The sequence below is a fragment of the Cnephaeus nilssonii genome (assembly GCF_951640355.1).
Source record: "Cnephaeus nilssonii genome assembly, chromosome: 15".
Classification (NCBI taxonomy): Eukaryota; Metazoa; Chordata; class Mammalia; order Chiroptera; family Vespertilionidae; genus Cnephaeus; species Cnephaeus nilssonii.
In genome coordinates, this window is record NC_137086.1 from 2,796,219 (window position 1) to 2,812,492 (window position 16,274).

At 59.0% G+C, this 16,274-nt stretch overlaps 1 protein-coding gene across 1 annotated transcript in view; it reads left to right on the forward strand.

Moving 5' to 3' along the window:
- The window catches only part of GREB1 (growth regulating estrogen receptor binding 1), an 89,055-nt gene that overhangs the window by 31,651 nt on the left and 41,130 nt on the right, over nucleotides 1–16,274 (forward strand). Inside the window, exons 3-7 of the mRNA XM_079792903.1 lie at nucleotides 3,444–3,563; nucleotides 6,255–6,431; nucleotides 13,781–13,963; nucleotides 14,509–14,652; nucleotides 15,965–16,093. Of these exons, the coding sequence (XP_079649029.1) occupies nucleotides 3,444–3,563; nucleotides 6,255–6,431; nucleotides 13,781–13,963; nucleotides 14,509–14,652; nucleotides 15,965–16,093 (753 nt within the window). The remainder of the gene's footprint in view (nucleotides 1–3,443; nucleotides 3,564–6,254; nucleotides 6,432–13,780; nucleotides 13,964–14,508; nucleotides 14,653–15,964; nucleotides 16,094–16,274) is intronic.

Here is a 16,274-nt window from a genome sequence, read left to right on the forward strand (position 1 = left end):
CTTGGTTCTCCGGTGAGGGGTCTTACCGCCTCCTTCTAGCCCGGTGGTCGGCAAACTCATCAGTCAACAGAGCCAAATACCAACAGCACGACGATTGAAATTTCTTTGGAGAGCCGCATTTTTTAAACTTAAACTTCTTCTAACGCCACTTCTTCAAAATAGACTCGCCCAGGCCGTGGTATTTTGTGGAAGAGCCACACTCAAGGGGCCCAAGAGCCGCCTGTGGCTCGCGAGCCGCAGTTTGCCGACCACGGTTCTAGGGGAAATACCTTGATGGGTTACTTATTTATTTTTATTTTTTAATATTATTATTAATTTCAGAGAGGCAGCGGGAGAGAGAGATAGAAATATCAATGATGAGAATCATTCATCAGCTGCCTCCTGCACGCCCCCCACTGGGGATTGAGCCCACAACCCAGGCCTGTGCCCCTGACCGGAATCGAACCCGGGACCCTTCAGGTGATGCTCCATCCACGGAGCCAAACCAGCTAGGGCGTTATTTATTTTTTAAACAGAAAGACAACCAAGCTAAAGACACCCCACCCAGCATTTTGAGGAAAGCATTTGTTAAAGAGAATGCAGGTACATTTCTATAGGCCCCCCCCGCCCCCCCGCCTGCTCCCGGAGACCTGGGTAAACAGTCTGGGCTCTCCCTCCGCTTAGGAGGGCTCCTCGGCTGGTCCCTGGCTGACTCACCCCATCAAAGGCCCCGGACGCCTCGCGTGGACCTTTGACCCTTAATCCCGCTTCCTGGGAGACTGGGTTTGGAGCGCTTTCTTCCACCGTCTGCGGCTTAAGACCTCCTCCCTCCTGCTTTCCGGGGTCTGCATTCCTGTGCTTTCCGGCTGAGCGGCATCACGGGCAGACTCCTGGGCGTCCTTGCGCCCCAAGACGTTCTCCCCCTTTCACCCCGTCCTCAGCTCCGTGCCAGCCCCTCCCGCCGCCTCGGGGTCCCCGGCTCAGCGTGATCGGGGTTTGGCACTAGGGCGTGCGCTCTGTGCCACCCGCGCCGTGCGTGGCGAAGGCCCGTGAGAGTGCCCACGGTGGGCCTGGGGTCTGGGTGTGACTATACCTTCTGCTCAGACATCCCCCCACTTTCTTCCCCCTCCCCCGCCTGCATTTAATGGCAGGAAGGAAACATCAGTGAGTCCTGCCCGCTGCGTCCCCCCTGGGTCAGCCTTCCACACTCTTCCCGCCACCTCCGTGTCCTCTCAGCGACACCAGGGGTCTTGCTTCACTCCTTCTGGGCCCGTCCCAAGGCCATGGGTCGGAGCTGGCTTGCCTCTCGTCCCTCAGGCACCTTTAAAATGGTGGCCAGCCCCTAGCCGGTGTGGCTCAATGGATAGAGCGTCAGCCTGTGGACTGAAGGGTCCCAGGTTCGATTCTGGCCAAGGGCACATGCCCGGGTTGCGGGCTCGGTCCCCAGTAAGGGGTGTGCAGGAGGCAGCCAATCAATGATTCTCTCTCATCATTGATGTTTCTATCTCTCTCTCCCTCTTCTCTAAAATCAATAAAATGTATTTAAAAAAATAAAAATAAAATAGTGGCCACGGCGAGGCGCTGTTGCCAGTATCTGTGCGATTCCATCACACCTCCAGTATTCCGAGGGCCTCATTTCCCCACGGAGCCGCTCCCAGCTCCCAGGGACCTCACTTTAGGGTTGCAGGCTCCCACGCACAGAGAGGTTAAGTAACTTTCCTGCAGCCACACCGACGGGGGCAAACCCAAGTCCTCTAACTGGAGTTTCCCGATTCCCAGCCCCATCTCTTCCCGCTGCACACGCTGTCATCACCGACCTAAATCCGCCGAACCCCCTGGCTGGCTGGAGGGTGTGAGAGCCAAGTCAGATAAAAGCAGGAGAAATGGCCACCGAGAAGCCAGCGGGAAAAGCGGACGTGACACCGCGAAGGAGAAACCGCGTCTCCGGGTGTAGGGCTCTTACGGGCGTTCGCAGGGACTCCGCTTCAGGAACAATCGGTGTGCTCTCTATTAAGTGATGTTTCAAGACAAGTCGAGAAATATTTGTTTTACCCAAAATGTCCGTTAAGAGAAGTGAGAAGGACTGTATTTCAACGGTCCTTCGTGGACTGGGACGCGCCCCTTTCTTTCGCGACGCTTTGGCCAGTGCCCGCTCAGAGCGGGTGGGAGGTGCCGCTGAGGCTGGGCGCCCACCCCCCCGGGTCACAGGTGAGGAAGGTCCCCCCGCCCTCCAGGAGCCGAGAGTCCGGGGGAGGGACAAGATGCTGCGTGACAGCTCACGCGCAGGGAGCCGGGAGCCGCGGCATTTCCTGGCTGATTCCTGGCTCTCCGGGCAGTTTTTCTCAGCTGCCCAAACACCAGCCCCTTACACAGAGCCGCCTGCGCCTGGCGGCCGTCCTGAGCCGCATGGCACCGTGTGGGCGTGGCCAGGGGTGTTTGTATTTCTGTGGCGATGCCTGCGCTGGCCCTGGGTAAACACTGACACCGGTCACCCGCTCCTGCTGGGCGGCGGGTCACGCTGGCCTGCACCCCGCCGAGTGCAGCTGCTGAGCCGCTCCGCGTGGGCGTCCGACGCCTGGGGACAGCCGCCTGGCTCAGCGCGTCACTGAGCAGCTGTGGGCCAGTGCGGGTCTCTGAGCCTCAGTGGCCTTGTCTGTAAAATGGTCTGTTTGTGTGGCTTTTTAAAAAAAATATATATTTTATTGATTTTTTTACAGAGAGGAAGGGAGAGGGATAGAAAGCTAGAAACATCGATGGGAGAGAAACATCGACCAGCTGCCTCCTGCACACCCCCCACTGGGGATGTGCCCGCAACCAATGTACATGCCCTTGACCGGAATCGAACCTGGGACCTTTCAGTCCGCAGACCGACGCTCTATCCACTGAGCCAAACCAGTTTCGGCTGTGTGGCTTTTTAAAAGTATATTTTTATTGATTTTAGAGAGAAAGGGGGAGAGAGAGAGAGGGAGAGAGAGTCATTGATCGGCTATCGGCTGCCTTGCACACCCTCCACCTGGGTGTGCCCTGGCCGGGAATCAAACCTTAACCTCCTGGTTCATAGGTTGATGCTCAACCACAGAGCCACGCCGGCCGGGCTAAAATGGTCTGTTTTAACACCACTGCGCCTCCCACTTGGATATTCTTGGGGTGCCTGCTATGTACAGGTTTCACGCTCTGTCCTTTTCAACTCTTTATATACGGACTGAACCCCGGTGCGTGTGCAGACGTGTGTAACCCTCGTGGGTGGGAAGAGACGTGACCCTGAATCGGAGGTCACGACACCAGGCCCCGGGCCTGAGTCTGTGACCCCGGGACCGTCACGGACCTGAGCGAGCCTCCGCTCTCCCTCTGAAGACAGCGGCGGTCCCGGCCCGCGGTGCGGGGTGAGGGCCGGTCAGTCACTCAGTAGCGGACACCTGCTGGATACTCACCTCTGCCTGTCCGCCTCCTCTCTCCCCTTCCAGGTGGGAGCCGAGCTGACAATGAGGAAGAAGAAGAAGAGGGGGATGGGGCCCTGGAGCCGAGCTGTCCCCCAAACCCCTACCAGATGCACCCTCCTCCCGAAGGATGCTGCACCACGGACGGTGAGTCGCCCGCCCTGCCCGGCGGTGCCCGCTGCCCCGCGTTCGCGGCTGTCCCCGTGCCCGCGGCCCCCCGCGGGCAGTGGCTGGGGGCCCTCCCTCCGGTACCTGCAGCATTGGCTACCCCAGGCCCTGTGGGCTCGGCCACGCTCACAGCCTCTCAGCCGCTGTTGGGACGTTACAGGTGGATTCAGATCCTGGAGGTCATTTTTCTACATTAGTTTTTTTTTAAATGAACATATATTTCCCTCACTCAGGTGCTTAGCCAGGCACTGATCGGTAGAAATAAACTCACATCTATTGGTATTTTACTGTTGAAAAAGCAGACATGCGTCATCTGAGGAGCCCTGTAAACTCAGCGACGTGATCCCTGCCGCTGGGAGGCGCTGTGGCTCGGGGATGCCGGGTGGGGGACCGCTTGGCGCTCAGGGACACCCGGATAAGCTCCCGGCTCTGCCGCTGGCCAGACCCTCTGTGAGCTCATCCGTCCTAGCCTCAGACAGTCAAGAGGTGTCGCTAGTTAGGGATTAGTCAGTTCATTCGTTAAAACCGCTGAGCCCTGCTCTGCAAATACGGAAATGAAGGTACGAGAGCTCCCTCGTTGATGGAGCGTCCCAGGAGGCAGCCACTTCACACGTGACGTGGAAGGTGCTGGTAGGGTGGGCTGGGCAAGCCGGGGGGGGTGCGTGGGAGCAGAGGAGTGGTTCCTGACGCAGGCAGGGGGGGCTTCCTGGAGGAGGTGGCCCTCCCTCTGGGTTTTGGAGAATGCGCAGGAGTTAGCCGGGAGGCTGTAATCGGTATGGGGGCAGCGGGGACCTTCCAGACAGAGGAACAGCATGTGCAAAGGCCCAGCAGGGTGAGCAGATAGCCAACTCGGGGAGCTGCTAGTAGTGTGTTTGCCTAGGAGCCTGCGGGCAGGCAGGGCCGGAGGAGTGACTGGGTGGGTTGTGCAGGCCCCGCACAGCCTGCCTGTGGGCCTGTGGGTGCAGGATGGCCCACGGGGAGTGTGTGTGGGGGGGGGAATCGGCCCTCCCGGGGGCAGCTCCTCCAAGGAAAGGGAGACCAACCCCTTGGCTCTTCAAGAAGTAGCACGTCCAGCGTCCAGGCGCTCAGAGGCCGGCGAGTAAGGAAGAAAACGGTAGACTCCCCATTGGAGGGCATGAGAGTGATGTTCAGAGCATTCCCAGGAACATGCAGTGAACACCCCGACTGCCCACAGCCGGTCCCCCAGCTCTGCAGGAGCGGCCCAGGGCCTGGGGGTGGAGACCCGCTGGGCGCTCGGCCTCAGTCTCAGGGCTTCCCCACTAGGATGAGGGGAACTACCCCAGTCTGAGGGTCCGACCCGGCCCCAGGGCCCACCTCCCAGCAGCCTTGAGCCAACCATGTAGGCTCCCTGAGCCTCGACGTCCAGCTCCTCACCCTGGGGCAGAAGCACTCCCCCCCGGGGGCCCACGGCAGCTTTGCCGCTTACCGGCGGGTGCCACACACAGTAGGCCCGCAGATGTCCCGACGCTGCCTCCCGCCCGGGGCAGAGGGAGCCCTCGGAGACGGTGCGTTGTGAACGGCGAAGCAGGTGCGCTGGGGAGAGTCTTCCCAGAGCGCTGCGGTTTTGTGGCGTCGTCTCGCTCGGAAACCAGCGATAGAAGCAGCATCTGGGATCAGGGTGGACAAGCGAAGCGAGGACGACCCAGGAGGAGTTCCCTCCAGAAAACTCAGCTGGTTCCTTCTCCTTCTCTTTCCCCCAGACAGTTTTGGACACTTATTCATTAAATGGGAGCGATGCAGGGGTGGGCAGAAGTGGGTTTCCAGTTGTGAGTATGCGAAACAGTTGATTTTTGTGTTATTTCTTCATTCTTGCCTTACCACTGTAAACCGACTTCTGCCCACCCCGGTGTTTAGAAGCTCTTAAGTACAAGATGTTCCAAGGGTGTAGAGTAAAAGTCTACGCTGAGTGTCCCCTGGGTCCCGGGCCCCCGGATCTGTCCCCCGAGGCCACCACGGTCCCCAGGACCTCACCCCTTATTCCTGCCTCTCGCCTGTCCTCACACACGTAAAATGCAGGGTGTGAAAATATCAGATCACTCGCCATTTCTTGCGGGTTTATCTTGTATACATTTAAAAAATAATAATATCCCATCTGGGTGCATCCGACACCGTTGTACTTTATTTTTTGTTGTTGTTAATCCTCACCTGAGGACATTTTTTTTTTTTCTCATTAATTTTCAGAGAGAGTGGAAGGGACGGGGAGAGACAGAGAGAGAAACATCGATGTGAGAGAGACACATCGATGGGTTGCCTCATGCACGCCCCCTGACCGGGGCCGGGGATGGAGCCTGCAACCCAGGTACGTGCCCTTGACTGGAATCGAACCTGAGGCCCTTGCGTCTGCAGGCCGACACTGTCCACGGAGCCAAACCCGCTCTTGTGTACATTTTACTTTATCATCGTTTGTCTGCAGTGTTTCCCATTAAGCTTCCCTTGTGCCGTGATTATATGGTGACTCCGACGGTCATGAGAGCATGGGGCTAAGTGTCCTCCGTAACCAGGGGGGTAATTCCATCTCTCGGGGTGGATCTCAAAGCTGACCACCCCCAGAGGTGGAGGTTGGTCCCCACAAGGCCCAGGATGCCCTCCTCCCTCTGTCCCGGCGGTCCTGGCCCCGGAGCCCTCGGCACACCTGTCCCTTCCCCCTAGGGTTCTGCCAGGCGGGGAAGGACCTGCGTCTCGTCTCCATCGGCAGCGAGCCCATCGACGTCCCCGCGGGCTTCCTCCTCGTGGGGGCCAAGGCGCCCAGCCTGCCGGGCCACCTGCTGGTGTGCGCCGTGGACAGGAGGTTCCTGCCGGACGACAACGGGCACAATGCGCTCCTCGGTAAGCTCCTCCTCTGCCCTCCTCCTCGCTCCGGCTCCGTCCGCACGGCGGGCGGGCACAGGGGGGCCTTGGTGGTGGCGGATGGGCCACCTTTGGGGATTCGTCAGCATGCCACACACCGCTTACGTCTTCCAGTGGACGATCTCTGTGGAGTGGAATGGAAGTGAGATTTGTTTTATTTATGTATTATTTATTTTTATTGATTTCAGAGAGAGTAGAAGAGGGAGAGTGAGAGAGAGACATAGAATCATCAATGATGAGAGAGAATCATGGATCGGCTGCCTCCTGCACGCCCCCCACCAAGGATCGAGCCCAAAACCTGGGCGTGTGCCCTGACTGGGAGTTGAACCATGGCCTCCTGGTTCATAGGGTGATGCTCAACCCCTGAGCCACGCTGACAGGCGAGGTTTGTTTTAAAATGTGACTACCTTCCTGTAGAAACTCCATCATTTAGTTTCCTTTTTTTTTTTTTTTTTAAACCTGTTTTGGTGAAACCTCCCCTGAGTGCTTACCTGTGTCAGGAATGGGACCCAAACTCTGTCCTAGGCCCCCCCCCCCCCCCCCCCCCCCCCGAAGCGATCGGGCGTGAGGCAGGAGAACAAGGCTGAGTGTGTGTTCCTGCCTCCAGAACCTGCATATCCCAGTAACTGCCGGGCACCCTCCGCCCCGCGCTCCTGTGGCCTACCTCGCACCTCTCAACAGGTGTCCCTCTTATCCTGGTTTTGGGGGTCGGCTTGGACCTGTTCATGAACTTGCCCCAGGGCACATGAGAAAAGCAACAGACAGGGGCAGGATTCGAACTCGCTCTTCCTGGCTCCAAATTCTACCCTTTCGTGAACCACCACACCTCCCGGTCCCGCCTCCTGGTCTAGGTCAGCAGAGGGGACACTGGGGCTTTGATCTTTCAACCACCCACTGGCTCACGGAGACCCCGCCGCCCGGGCAGAGTGGAGGCCAAGCTCACCGAGCCTGGCTCTCTTGGTTCCCACGTTGACGGAGCTCTGACGGTGTGCCCGGCTCTGCGCTCAGCACACTCCCCCATCAGGGGAGACCGAGCCCCGGGAGCTGGGTTCCAGTCCTGCGTGTGACCACAGCTTGCTTGTGGCGGCCGGGCCTCAGTGTCCTCCCCCATAAGGGGGGAGGGGATGCCCACTCCTCTCCTGACTCCTCCGCAGCGTGACCCCTTCGCCCGGCGCTGGGTTTCCCGGGAGGAGAAGCTTGGTAATGATCTGTCTATTCCAGACATAGCCTCGGGGACGGCGTCACTGGAGGAGCCAGTTGGATTGTGGGAGTTTATGGGAAAAACGTCTGAGTTAATTCCCTTCCCAATTTCTTGTGTACCTTCCGTGTACACAGCATTCAGACGTCCCGTTTGTGCAGGGCTTGTGAGCGCACTGCAGGGGATATCTGCTGAGCACATCTTCTGTCTGAGGCCTGTGCTGCGGACAGAAGTGAGGGGAGGGGAGAGGGAGGATCGACCCAGGGAAGGAAACGCAATAGCTCCTGCCCGGAGGGCGGGGGTGGGGGGACACGGCCCCCTGTGAACGCTGAAGCCAGGCCGATGAATGCTGACTGGAGGGACAGACGGCCCTGGGACAGTGGACGCCAGGGAGAGGGAAAGTTGAAGCCAACTCTCTTCTTGGGCAGGTTCATGGGCCGGTGGTAACTAGTTCTCGGAAACAAGAGAAACCCCGGGGAATTCACTCTTCCAAAGCCGCGCCGGGGTGGTTGATGGCGTCCCAGATTTAATTGCTTCTGAGGCCACTGGGGATGGAACGTGCGGGGAGCCCGCCCGGCGTGGGGGGCCCGCGTTTGATCCGGGGGTGGCGGCTCGCCCGGACCCCACCGCTCTGCGACCGGAAAGGAACTGCGAGGGCAGTAAACCCCGGAGGGCCTGCCAGGTGGAGACCAGGATCTTTCAGTCCGTTCGCCACCAGCCCCGGAACAGCTCCCGCTCCTCAGGCGGCGAGCGGAGGAAGTGGTGTCTTTGTTAATTGCTCGCCAAAAAGCCCTGGGAGGTGGGTCCCAGGCCGGTGGGCAGTAACCTAGGCTTTCTTCTTGTAAAGGAACTTTATGCTCTCAGCTTGCACACTCCACACTGTGCAGGTTTCCTGCAATTAGCCCCGATGTCTGCACGGGGCTCCGGGCTTTGTAGTGGCTGTAAAACGGAACTGCAGGTCATCCGGGGGGAAGCAATGGCTAGGCACCCCTCCCCCGCCCATAATTGATAACGGGAGAGTCTGTTTTAGTGACCGGATCCACAGGGATTTTGTCTGAGAAAGTGGAGAGATTACAGTCCAGGTGTGTATTTCAGTTTTTGTTGTTGTTTTGGATGGTAATTCATCTAAATTGGCCGATGGCTGAGGCAGTGTAGAGAGAAGAACACTGTAGGAAGAATGCTCATTTTTTAGATGGGGGTAAGCGAGTTTTGTGTTCACCCAGCAGGCAGGTCATGAAGCCTTTTCGGAATGTGTAACCCCGAACGGAAGGTGGGCCTGACGCTCAGCCTGGGCCGCAGAGCCAAGTCGGACCCGGTCCTTCTCTGCGGTCCTTCTCTGGGGGCTCGGCGTCTGGTGGGAGACCCCAGGCAGCCGGACTCCGGCCCGCGCCCCCCACGGAGGCACAGCTCACCCAGATCTCGGCAGGACTCGAGCCAGGGTTGCAGCGTGGCGGGGATCGCCAAGGGCGCACAGCGTCCCGTGCTGGGAAAGCCGTCTGGGGGTGTGGTGTTGGAGTTGGGCCCTGAGAAATGAGTCAGATTTTGCCCGATGGGTGTGGCTCAGCAGTTGAGTGTCCACCCAGGAACCAAGAGGTCCCGGGTTCAATTCCCAGTCAGAGCACATGCCCTGGTTGTGGGCTTGATCCCCATGAAGGGGTGTGCAGAAGGCAGCCGGTAGATGATTCTCTCTTATCATTGATGTTTCTATCTCCCTCTCCCTTTCTCTAAAAACTCAATAAAAACGTATTTTAAAGAAAGAGAATCAAATTTTGCCGACTGGGGAAGAATACTAACAGCAGCTACTTGACGGAGACTTACCCTGTGCCAGGAGCCCAGGGGGTGGGAGCGCTCTTATCCAGCCTGTATTTGTGATGAAACAAAGGCACAGAGAGGTTAACCGATTTGCTCAGGTTCACCCAGCTAGTAAATGGCTGCCCCGAATTTGAACCCAGATGACCTTGCTTCTGGAGGTTTAAGCAGGTCCTAGCGGGCAAAGGGCACGTCAGGCGGAGGGATGCGGTGCGTCAAGGAGCGTGGCTGCCGGAGGGATGGGGCGGACTCCGGTGGCCCCAGCAGGGGCTGCCGCATGGGACCAGGGGGTCCTGCTAGGAGAGGTACCCAGGCAGCCATTTCCAAACTACAGGGTTGGACGGGAGAGGGAACCGTCGAACGTGTCTGTCTTGCGTCGTTAGCAGCTCCTCACACATGGCCAGCCCGGTTTCACGTCCAACTCTTCCTTCCTCTCGACTTCCCAAGCTATTCGGAGGCAAATCCCAGACACCGTGCCATTCCATCTGTACACGGTTCAATACGGACCTCCAACAGATAAGGGCTTTTTTTTTTGTTGGAAATCCAGTAACATCATCGGACACCGCCCCCCCTCACTCCCCAATTTGACATTGATTCCTTAATAATCTCAAATCACCAGTGTGCTCGAATTTCATTTTATATTTTTTTTCATAGTTGGTTTTTAACATGAAGATCCAAATGAGAGTCTCCCAAAGCACGTGGTGGCTCTGTCGCTCAGGTCCCTCTGGTTTATTTTCTCTCCTCATTTATACGCCCTTCCTACCTCGTTTTCCCCGCACAGTTTATATGGTGAAGAAACACCGGCAGGGTTCGAATCGGGCGATGACCGTGTTTAAATTTGCATTTTAGAAAGATCTCTTGGCGGTCACACGAACAGTTGATGTTCATTAAAAGAGGAACGGAGGCCGGGGTACTGGTGATGAGCCTGTTGCAGGATTCCAGGTCATTCCTGATGGTTGGAGCCTCCGCGTGTGGTACCATCAAGCCCTCTGGGTTTGTCCCAGGCGGGCCTCCTGCCGTTAGCCGTGTGCTCAGAGACCACCCTCCGCGTCGGAAGGAAGCCGCTGTGGATGCTTCAAAGAAGAATCCTGTAACTGTGGTTCTGGAAGGAAGCACAGGGTTCGTTGAGCCCTCACCTTCCCTTTTATGGCTGGGAAATTGGGACCGGGAGAGAGCGAGCCACGTCCCCCATATCCCTTGGCACTAGGGCAGACTTGAGTCTCCTGACCTGACCCACCCTGAGCTCTGCTCTCTAATACAGCTGTGCCTGTCCGAGAGAGAGAAGAAATGACACTTTGCTGAGCACCTACTGTGTGCTGAACACATAGTGGGCACTTTGCCCTCCTCATGCTCTTCAAGATGGATTTTTGTGGGGACATGCCCTAGCAGAATGGTTCAATCCTAACTCTCATACTGTCCTACTCCTCCTCGCCACGGGTGAGTTAACTTTCTCTCTCTGCCGGATTTCCTCATCTGTAAACTGGGGAACCTGAGAATCGTTTGATAGTGCTTCTGGAGGTTTACGTGAGAACATTTATCATGCCAAGGGCTTGGCTCCGTGCGCGGCACCTGGTCAGCGTGCGATAAATGTTGGCTGTTCTCATCTTGTTTACAGACGAGAAACCCAGAGCTCAGAGACGTTAACCTGCCCAAAGTCACAGGAGCGGGGAGGCAGGATTCGCACCCCGGCTCCTGCTCCACAGCAGCGAAGGGGGCGAGGACAGACGCTTTCTCTCCAACAGAAGGGAGAGCCTGGCTTGGTGGCCGCACACACAGGCACCCGTGCAGGGTCTGCCTGTTAAACAGATGCCGCCCACAGCTGCTCAACACAGCAACACCGGACCCGCGGGAAGATCGCGGCGTGCCGCCGTGTGTGTGGCCAAGAACGGTTCTTTGTTCTGGGCCAGTGGTCGGCAAACTCATTAGTCAACAGAGCCAAAGATCAACAGCACAACGATTGAAATTTCTTTTGAGAGCCAAATTTTTTAAACGTAAACGTCTCCTAACGCCACTTCTTCAAAATAGACTTGCCCAGGCCGTGGTATTTTGTGGAAGAGCCACACTCCAGGGGCCAGAGAGCCGCATGTGGCTCGCGAGCCGCAGTTTGCCGACCACGTTTTCTGGGCTATTTCCCGTGCACAGTGCACAGAAGGACTGATTTCTCTCCGCCTGGGCATTGGTGCCGGGCAGGAATTTGGGGACTCGGGTTCTACGGCATGCTTTCTAGACCTGTCTTCTAAGGTTATCATAGACGTCCGGGTCCGAAGGGAGGCTCCCAAAGAGAGGGCGAGCTGTATTCTTCCTCATGACACGTGTACTACCTTTCAGACAGTTCCTTGAAAGCTCAGAATGCCGGCGTGTGTTCAGCCGGGGGGTTTAGACCACGTCCCGTCTCCTGGGCCCGGGTGGTAAGCCGGCCTGTGGTTCTCCTGGTTGGCCCTCCCCGGCCCAGGGTCATCTCTCGAAGAGCCGCGGATTCTCCCGACCAGAAAGCGCCTGCCCGCGCCGGGGGGCCGCCTCCCTGGACGCTTCCCGTACCAGGAAGACGGAGGCTCCCACTTTCGTTTCGGGACCACAGAGGCGCGCTTGTGGCCTGTGGTTCCATCCCTGCTTCCGGAATGGCCCGCAGCCCACATCTCTCCTGGGACCGAGGCCTCCGTCTGTCTCTGGACGGGAAGGCGGTGCTGGCCTCGGCAAATGGCTCTTGGCGTCCTCCGTCTCGCGGCTCTGTGTCTCGTTCAGCCATCGTTTCAACACTCGGGTCAGAATCCCGCCCAGGGAGCGGGGAAGGTTTCTCAGGGCCTCCGTCTTCGTTGGCAGCCGAGCTGTGTGTCTCAGGGTTCCCACGTTGGAGACAAAAGGCTCAAGGCCCGTGTTCCACGATTACGTGAGCGTGCGTGCAGAAATCGGCCAGGGTGCGCGCGTAGAGTTACCTTGTTTCCAGTCTCCTCCCTTCCTCCGGTATTTACTGACGATCCGCCGCATGCCGAGCACGCGTCTGTGCACATACACTTACGTACACAGACGCAACTCACACCCCCGCGCGGTCACACTGTGACCCATGGGGTAGTAATGGGGAAAAAGGCAGGGGTCGCAATAACTGCCCCACTACAGAAGGCTTCGGAGGCCGTGGGGTCCGGAGAGCAGGGAGGCAGCCCTGTGGGACAGGGGCGATGCCTGGAGGAGGGGGCGTTCGAGCGGAGTGTTGAGTGATGGGCAGAGGGCACGCAGGGGGGGCTTAACGGAGGAAGAGCAGGCGCCCGGAGGCAGGTGCGTGGGGGGAGTGGGCAGGGGGAGTCGGTCGGAGTGGGGCCAGCCCACGAGGACGGGGACCTTGGCCCTGCGGGATGCTCTGGTGGCTGGTCAGAGTTTCCGGGAACGGTGTGTGATGTGAGGAGGACTGTGATGTGTGATGTGAGGGAACCGTGTGTGATGTGAGGAGGACCGTGATGTGTGATGTGAGGGAACGGTGTGTGATGTGAGGAGGACTGTGATGTGTGATGTGAGGGAACGGTGTGTGATGTGAGGAGGACCGTGATGTGTGATGTGAGGGAACGGTGTGTGATGTGAGGAGGACCGTGATGTGTGATGTGAGGGAACGGTGTGTGATGTGAGGGAACGGTGTGTGATGTGAGGAGGACCGTGATGTGTGATGTGAGGGAACCGTGTGTGATGTGAGGAGGACTGTGATGTGTGATGTGAGGGAACCGTGTGTGATGTGAGGAGGACTGTGATGTGTGATGTGAGGGAACGGTGTGTGATGTGAGGGAACGGTGTGTGATGTGAGGAGCACTGTGATGTGTGATGTGAGGGAACCGTGTGTGATGTGAGGAGGGCTGTGATGTGTGATGTGAGGGAACGGTGTGTGACGTGAGGAGCACTGTGATGTGTGATGTGAGGGAACCGTGTGTGATGTGAGGAGCACTGTGATGTGTGATGTGAGGGAACCGTGTGTGACGTGAGGAGCACTGTGATGTGTGATGTGAGGGAACCGTGTGTGATGTGAGGAGGACTGTGATGGGTGATGTGAGGGAACGGTGTGTGATGTGAGGAGGACCGTGATGTGTGATGTGAGGGAACCGTGTGTGATGTGAGGAGCACTGTGATGTGTGATGTGAGGGAACCGTGTGTGACGTGAGGAGCACTGTGATGTGTGATGTGAGGGAACCGTGTGTGATGTGAGGAGGACTGTGATGGGTGATGTGAGGGAACGGTGTGTGATGTGAGGAGGACCGTGATGTGTGATGTGAGGGAACCGTGTGTGATGTGAGGAGGACTCTGCAGGGCCGTGGGGAGGCTCACCGTGTGTCCCTCCCTCCAGGGTTCTCGGGGAATTGTGTCGGCTGTGGCAAGAAAGGCTTCTGCTACTTCACGGAGTTCTCCAACCACATCAACCTGAAGCTGACCACGCAGCCCAAGAAGCAGAAGCACCTGAAGTGTTACCTGGTCCGCAACGCACAGGGGGCGCTGACCCAGGGACCCCTCATCTGCTGGAAAGGCTCCGGTGAGCGAGGGGAGGGGCGGGGGGGGGGTTGGGGGGTGCCCTCTGGGCGGGCCTCGGTGCCTGTCAGCAGGACCTGGCAGAGAGGCAGCTCCATAGCGGGCACGATCGCGGGCGAGAGGGCGGTTGGTGGAATGAAAACGCCGCTTAGCATGACGGGTAGTCAGTGTACACCGTCAGCCTAACGCCGTGGTCGGCAAACCGCGGCTCGCGAGCCACATGCGGCTCTTTGGCCCCTTGAGTGTGGCTCTTCCACAAAATACCACGGCCTGGGCGAGTCTATGTTGAAGAAGTGGCGTTAGAAGAAGTTTAAGTTTAAAAAATTTGGCTCTCAAAAGAAATGTCAGTCGTTGTGCTGTTGGTATTTGGCTCTTTTGACTAATGAGTTTGCCGACCACTGGCCTAACCAGTAAATTTAAAAAACAGGGTTATGTGGACTAGAGAGAACCTGTGTCGTGTGTCTCTCTCTTCCCCAAACGCTCACCCTTGTCCTCCCCCGACCGTCACTGTCCCTCAGCTGGGGGTCACGGCCCTGTCTTGTCCCGTAGAGTTCCGAGCCCGGCAGACGCCCGCCGGCCCTGGCTCCAGCTCCCTCTGCCCGCCGCCGGACAGCTCCGGCCCCCCGGCTGCCTTCTCCAGCGAGCCCAGTCCCGGGACGAACCCCAGCGCCCCCGTGGGGGCCCAGCCGGCAGGTGAGGCGACGGAGCGGCCCCAGAGGAGCCCCCCGCGTGGCTGCAGGTTGTGCAGCCAGCCCTTCCGGGTGCATCGGCTGCTGTGTTCCCTTTCTCGGCAACGCCTTTGCCTCACCTTGAACTGGGAATCGTTTTCAGCACGGACTGCTTTGCGTTTCCCTGGGAAAGGCGGTCTGCGTGCCTGTCAGCCATGTCACCGGACCCCTGTTGGTGGGTGGAGGGACCCCTCTGCACCCCGTTTGCAGCATAGACTGGCTGTGTCTGGGCACTGAGTCGGTGCTGGACCTGGGAGGGGCAGGCGAGACCAGACGGCGCCCTTTGGCGTGTGCCCAGTGTGCCCCGGCTCCGCGTGCAGCTCCTCGAACCCCAGCCAGCCCCGGCGCGCAGGCTTCTGTTCCCCGCCGTGCTGGCCGGGAAGTCGAGGCTCCTGGGTGCTGGCCTAGGACCTCCCGGGCAGCAGGGGGCAGCGTGAGGTGAGGCCTGGCAGCAGGTGGGTCTGGTTGGGTCGGGCATCAGAACACCCCGTGTCAGAGCCAGGCAGCTCCCTCCTCCCTGGGCGATCGGGGGAGACTCGTTTCAAGTGTTGGCGCCTCTGTTTCCCCATCTGCGAAGTCGGGGGCGTCTTGGCCGTCTCATCCGCAGGGTGGCCGTGAGAATTAGCCAGGTTGCAGGGCCAGCAGGTTCGGGTTAGCGCTCACCGCCGGCCAGGCTCTCCTCGCGGACGCGATGTCTGTGAACTCACTGCGGTGACCCCATCTTACGCGTGGGGAAGTTGACACCCAGGCAGGTGGAGGGGGGCTCCCGGGGAGTGTCGTGAGCCTCGGGGAGCAGGACCCACAATGGCCCCCGGAATTGTCCTCATACCCGGGAGCCCCAGGCCCCGAGCCCCTGGACCTCGGCGCCCGCACGCCTGACGCTCCCCTGAGCCTGTTTGCTGCACACCTGACGTGGAGGGGGAAGGAGAGGGGGGAGGAGAGGGGGGAGGAAGCTGGACAGTCTCCGGCCCAGCCCTGGGTTCCCGGAGCCCCACGGGCCACCCCTGTCCCTCCGGCCCTTCCAGCAGGGAGTGCTCACTGCAGGAGCGTGTGCCTGTGTGTGCACGTGTGTGCACATGTGTGTGTGTGTGTTTTCTCAGAGGGATAGAATCACTGTGTCAGGAGTCAGACCTCCCGATGGAGCTCGCCAGGGAAAAGCTAGTTTGCGAAAATGGAAGGACAGTGATTTCCAGCTCGCTGGGCGCACCGAGCGTGGGTGGGCTGACCTGTGCTCCTCTCTCTCTCTCTCTCTCTCTCTCTCTCTCTCTCTCTCGCAGGCCCGGGCTCTGACCCCCCCTCCCTGCCCGCAGCGGCGGGCCCCGCGGTGTTCAACGGCAAGGACTCCCCGCAGCAGCAGCAGCTGGCGAAGGGCAAGCTGCCGGCCGGGCCCCGGCCCTCGGCACTAGGTAGCGGTGCCCGCCCGGGGGTCTGCGCTTCTCTGGGTCAAGGCTTTGGCGGGGGATGAAGAACTGTGTCACCCAGAATGCCAAGTTATCCCCCATGGTCCTTTCCTTCCCCGCCCGCCCCCCCCCCCCCCCGGAGACACTGAGTACCAGGGGACAGCTGCTGGGGACATCCCTGGGGAGA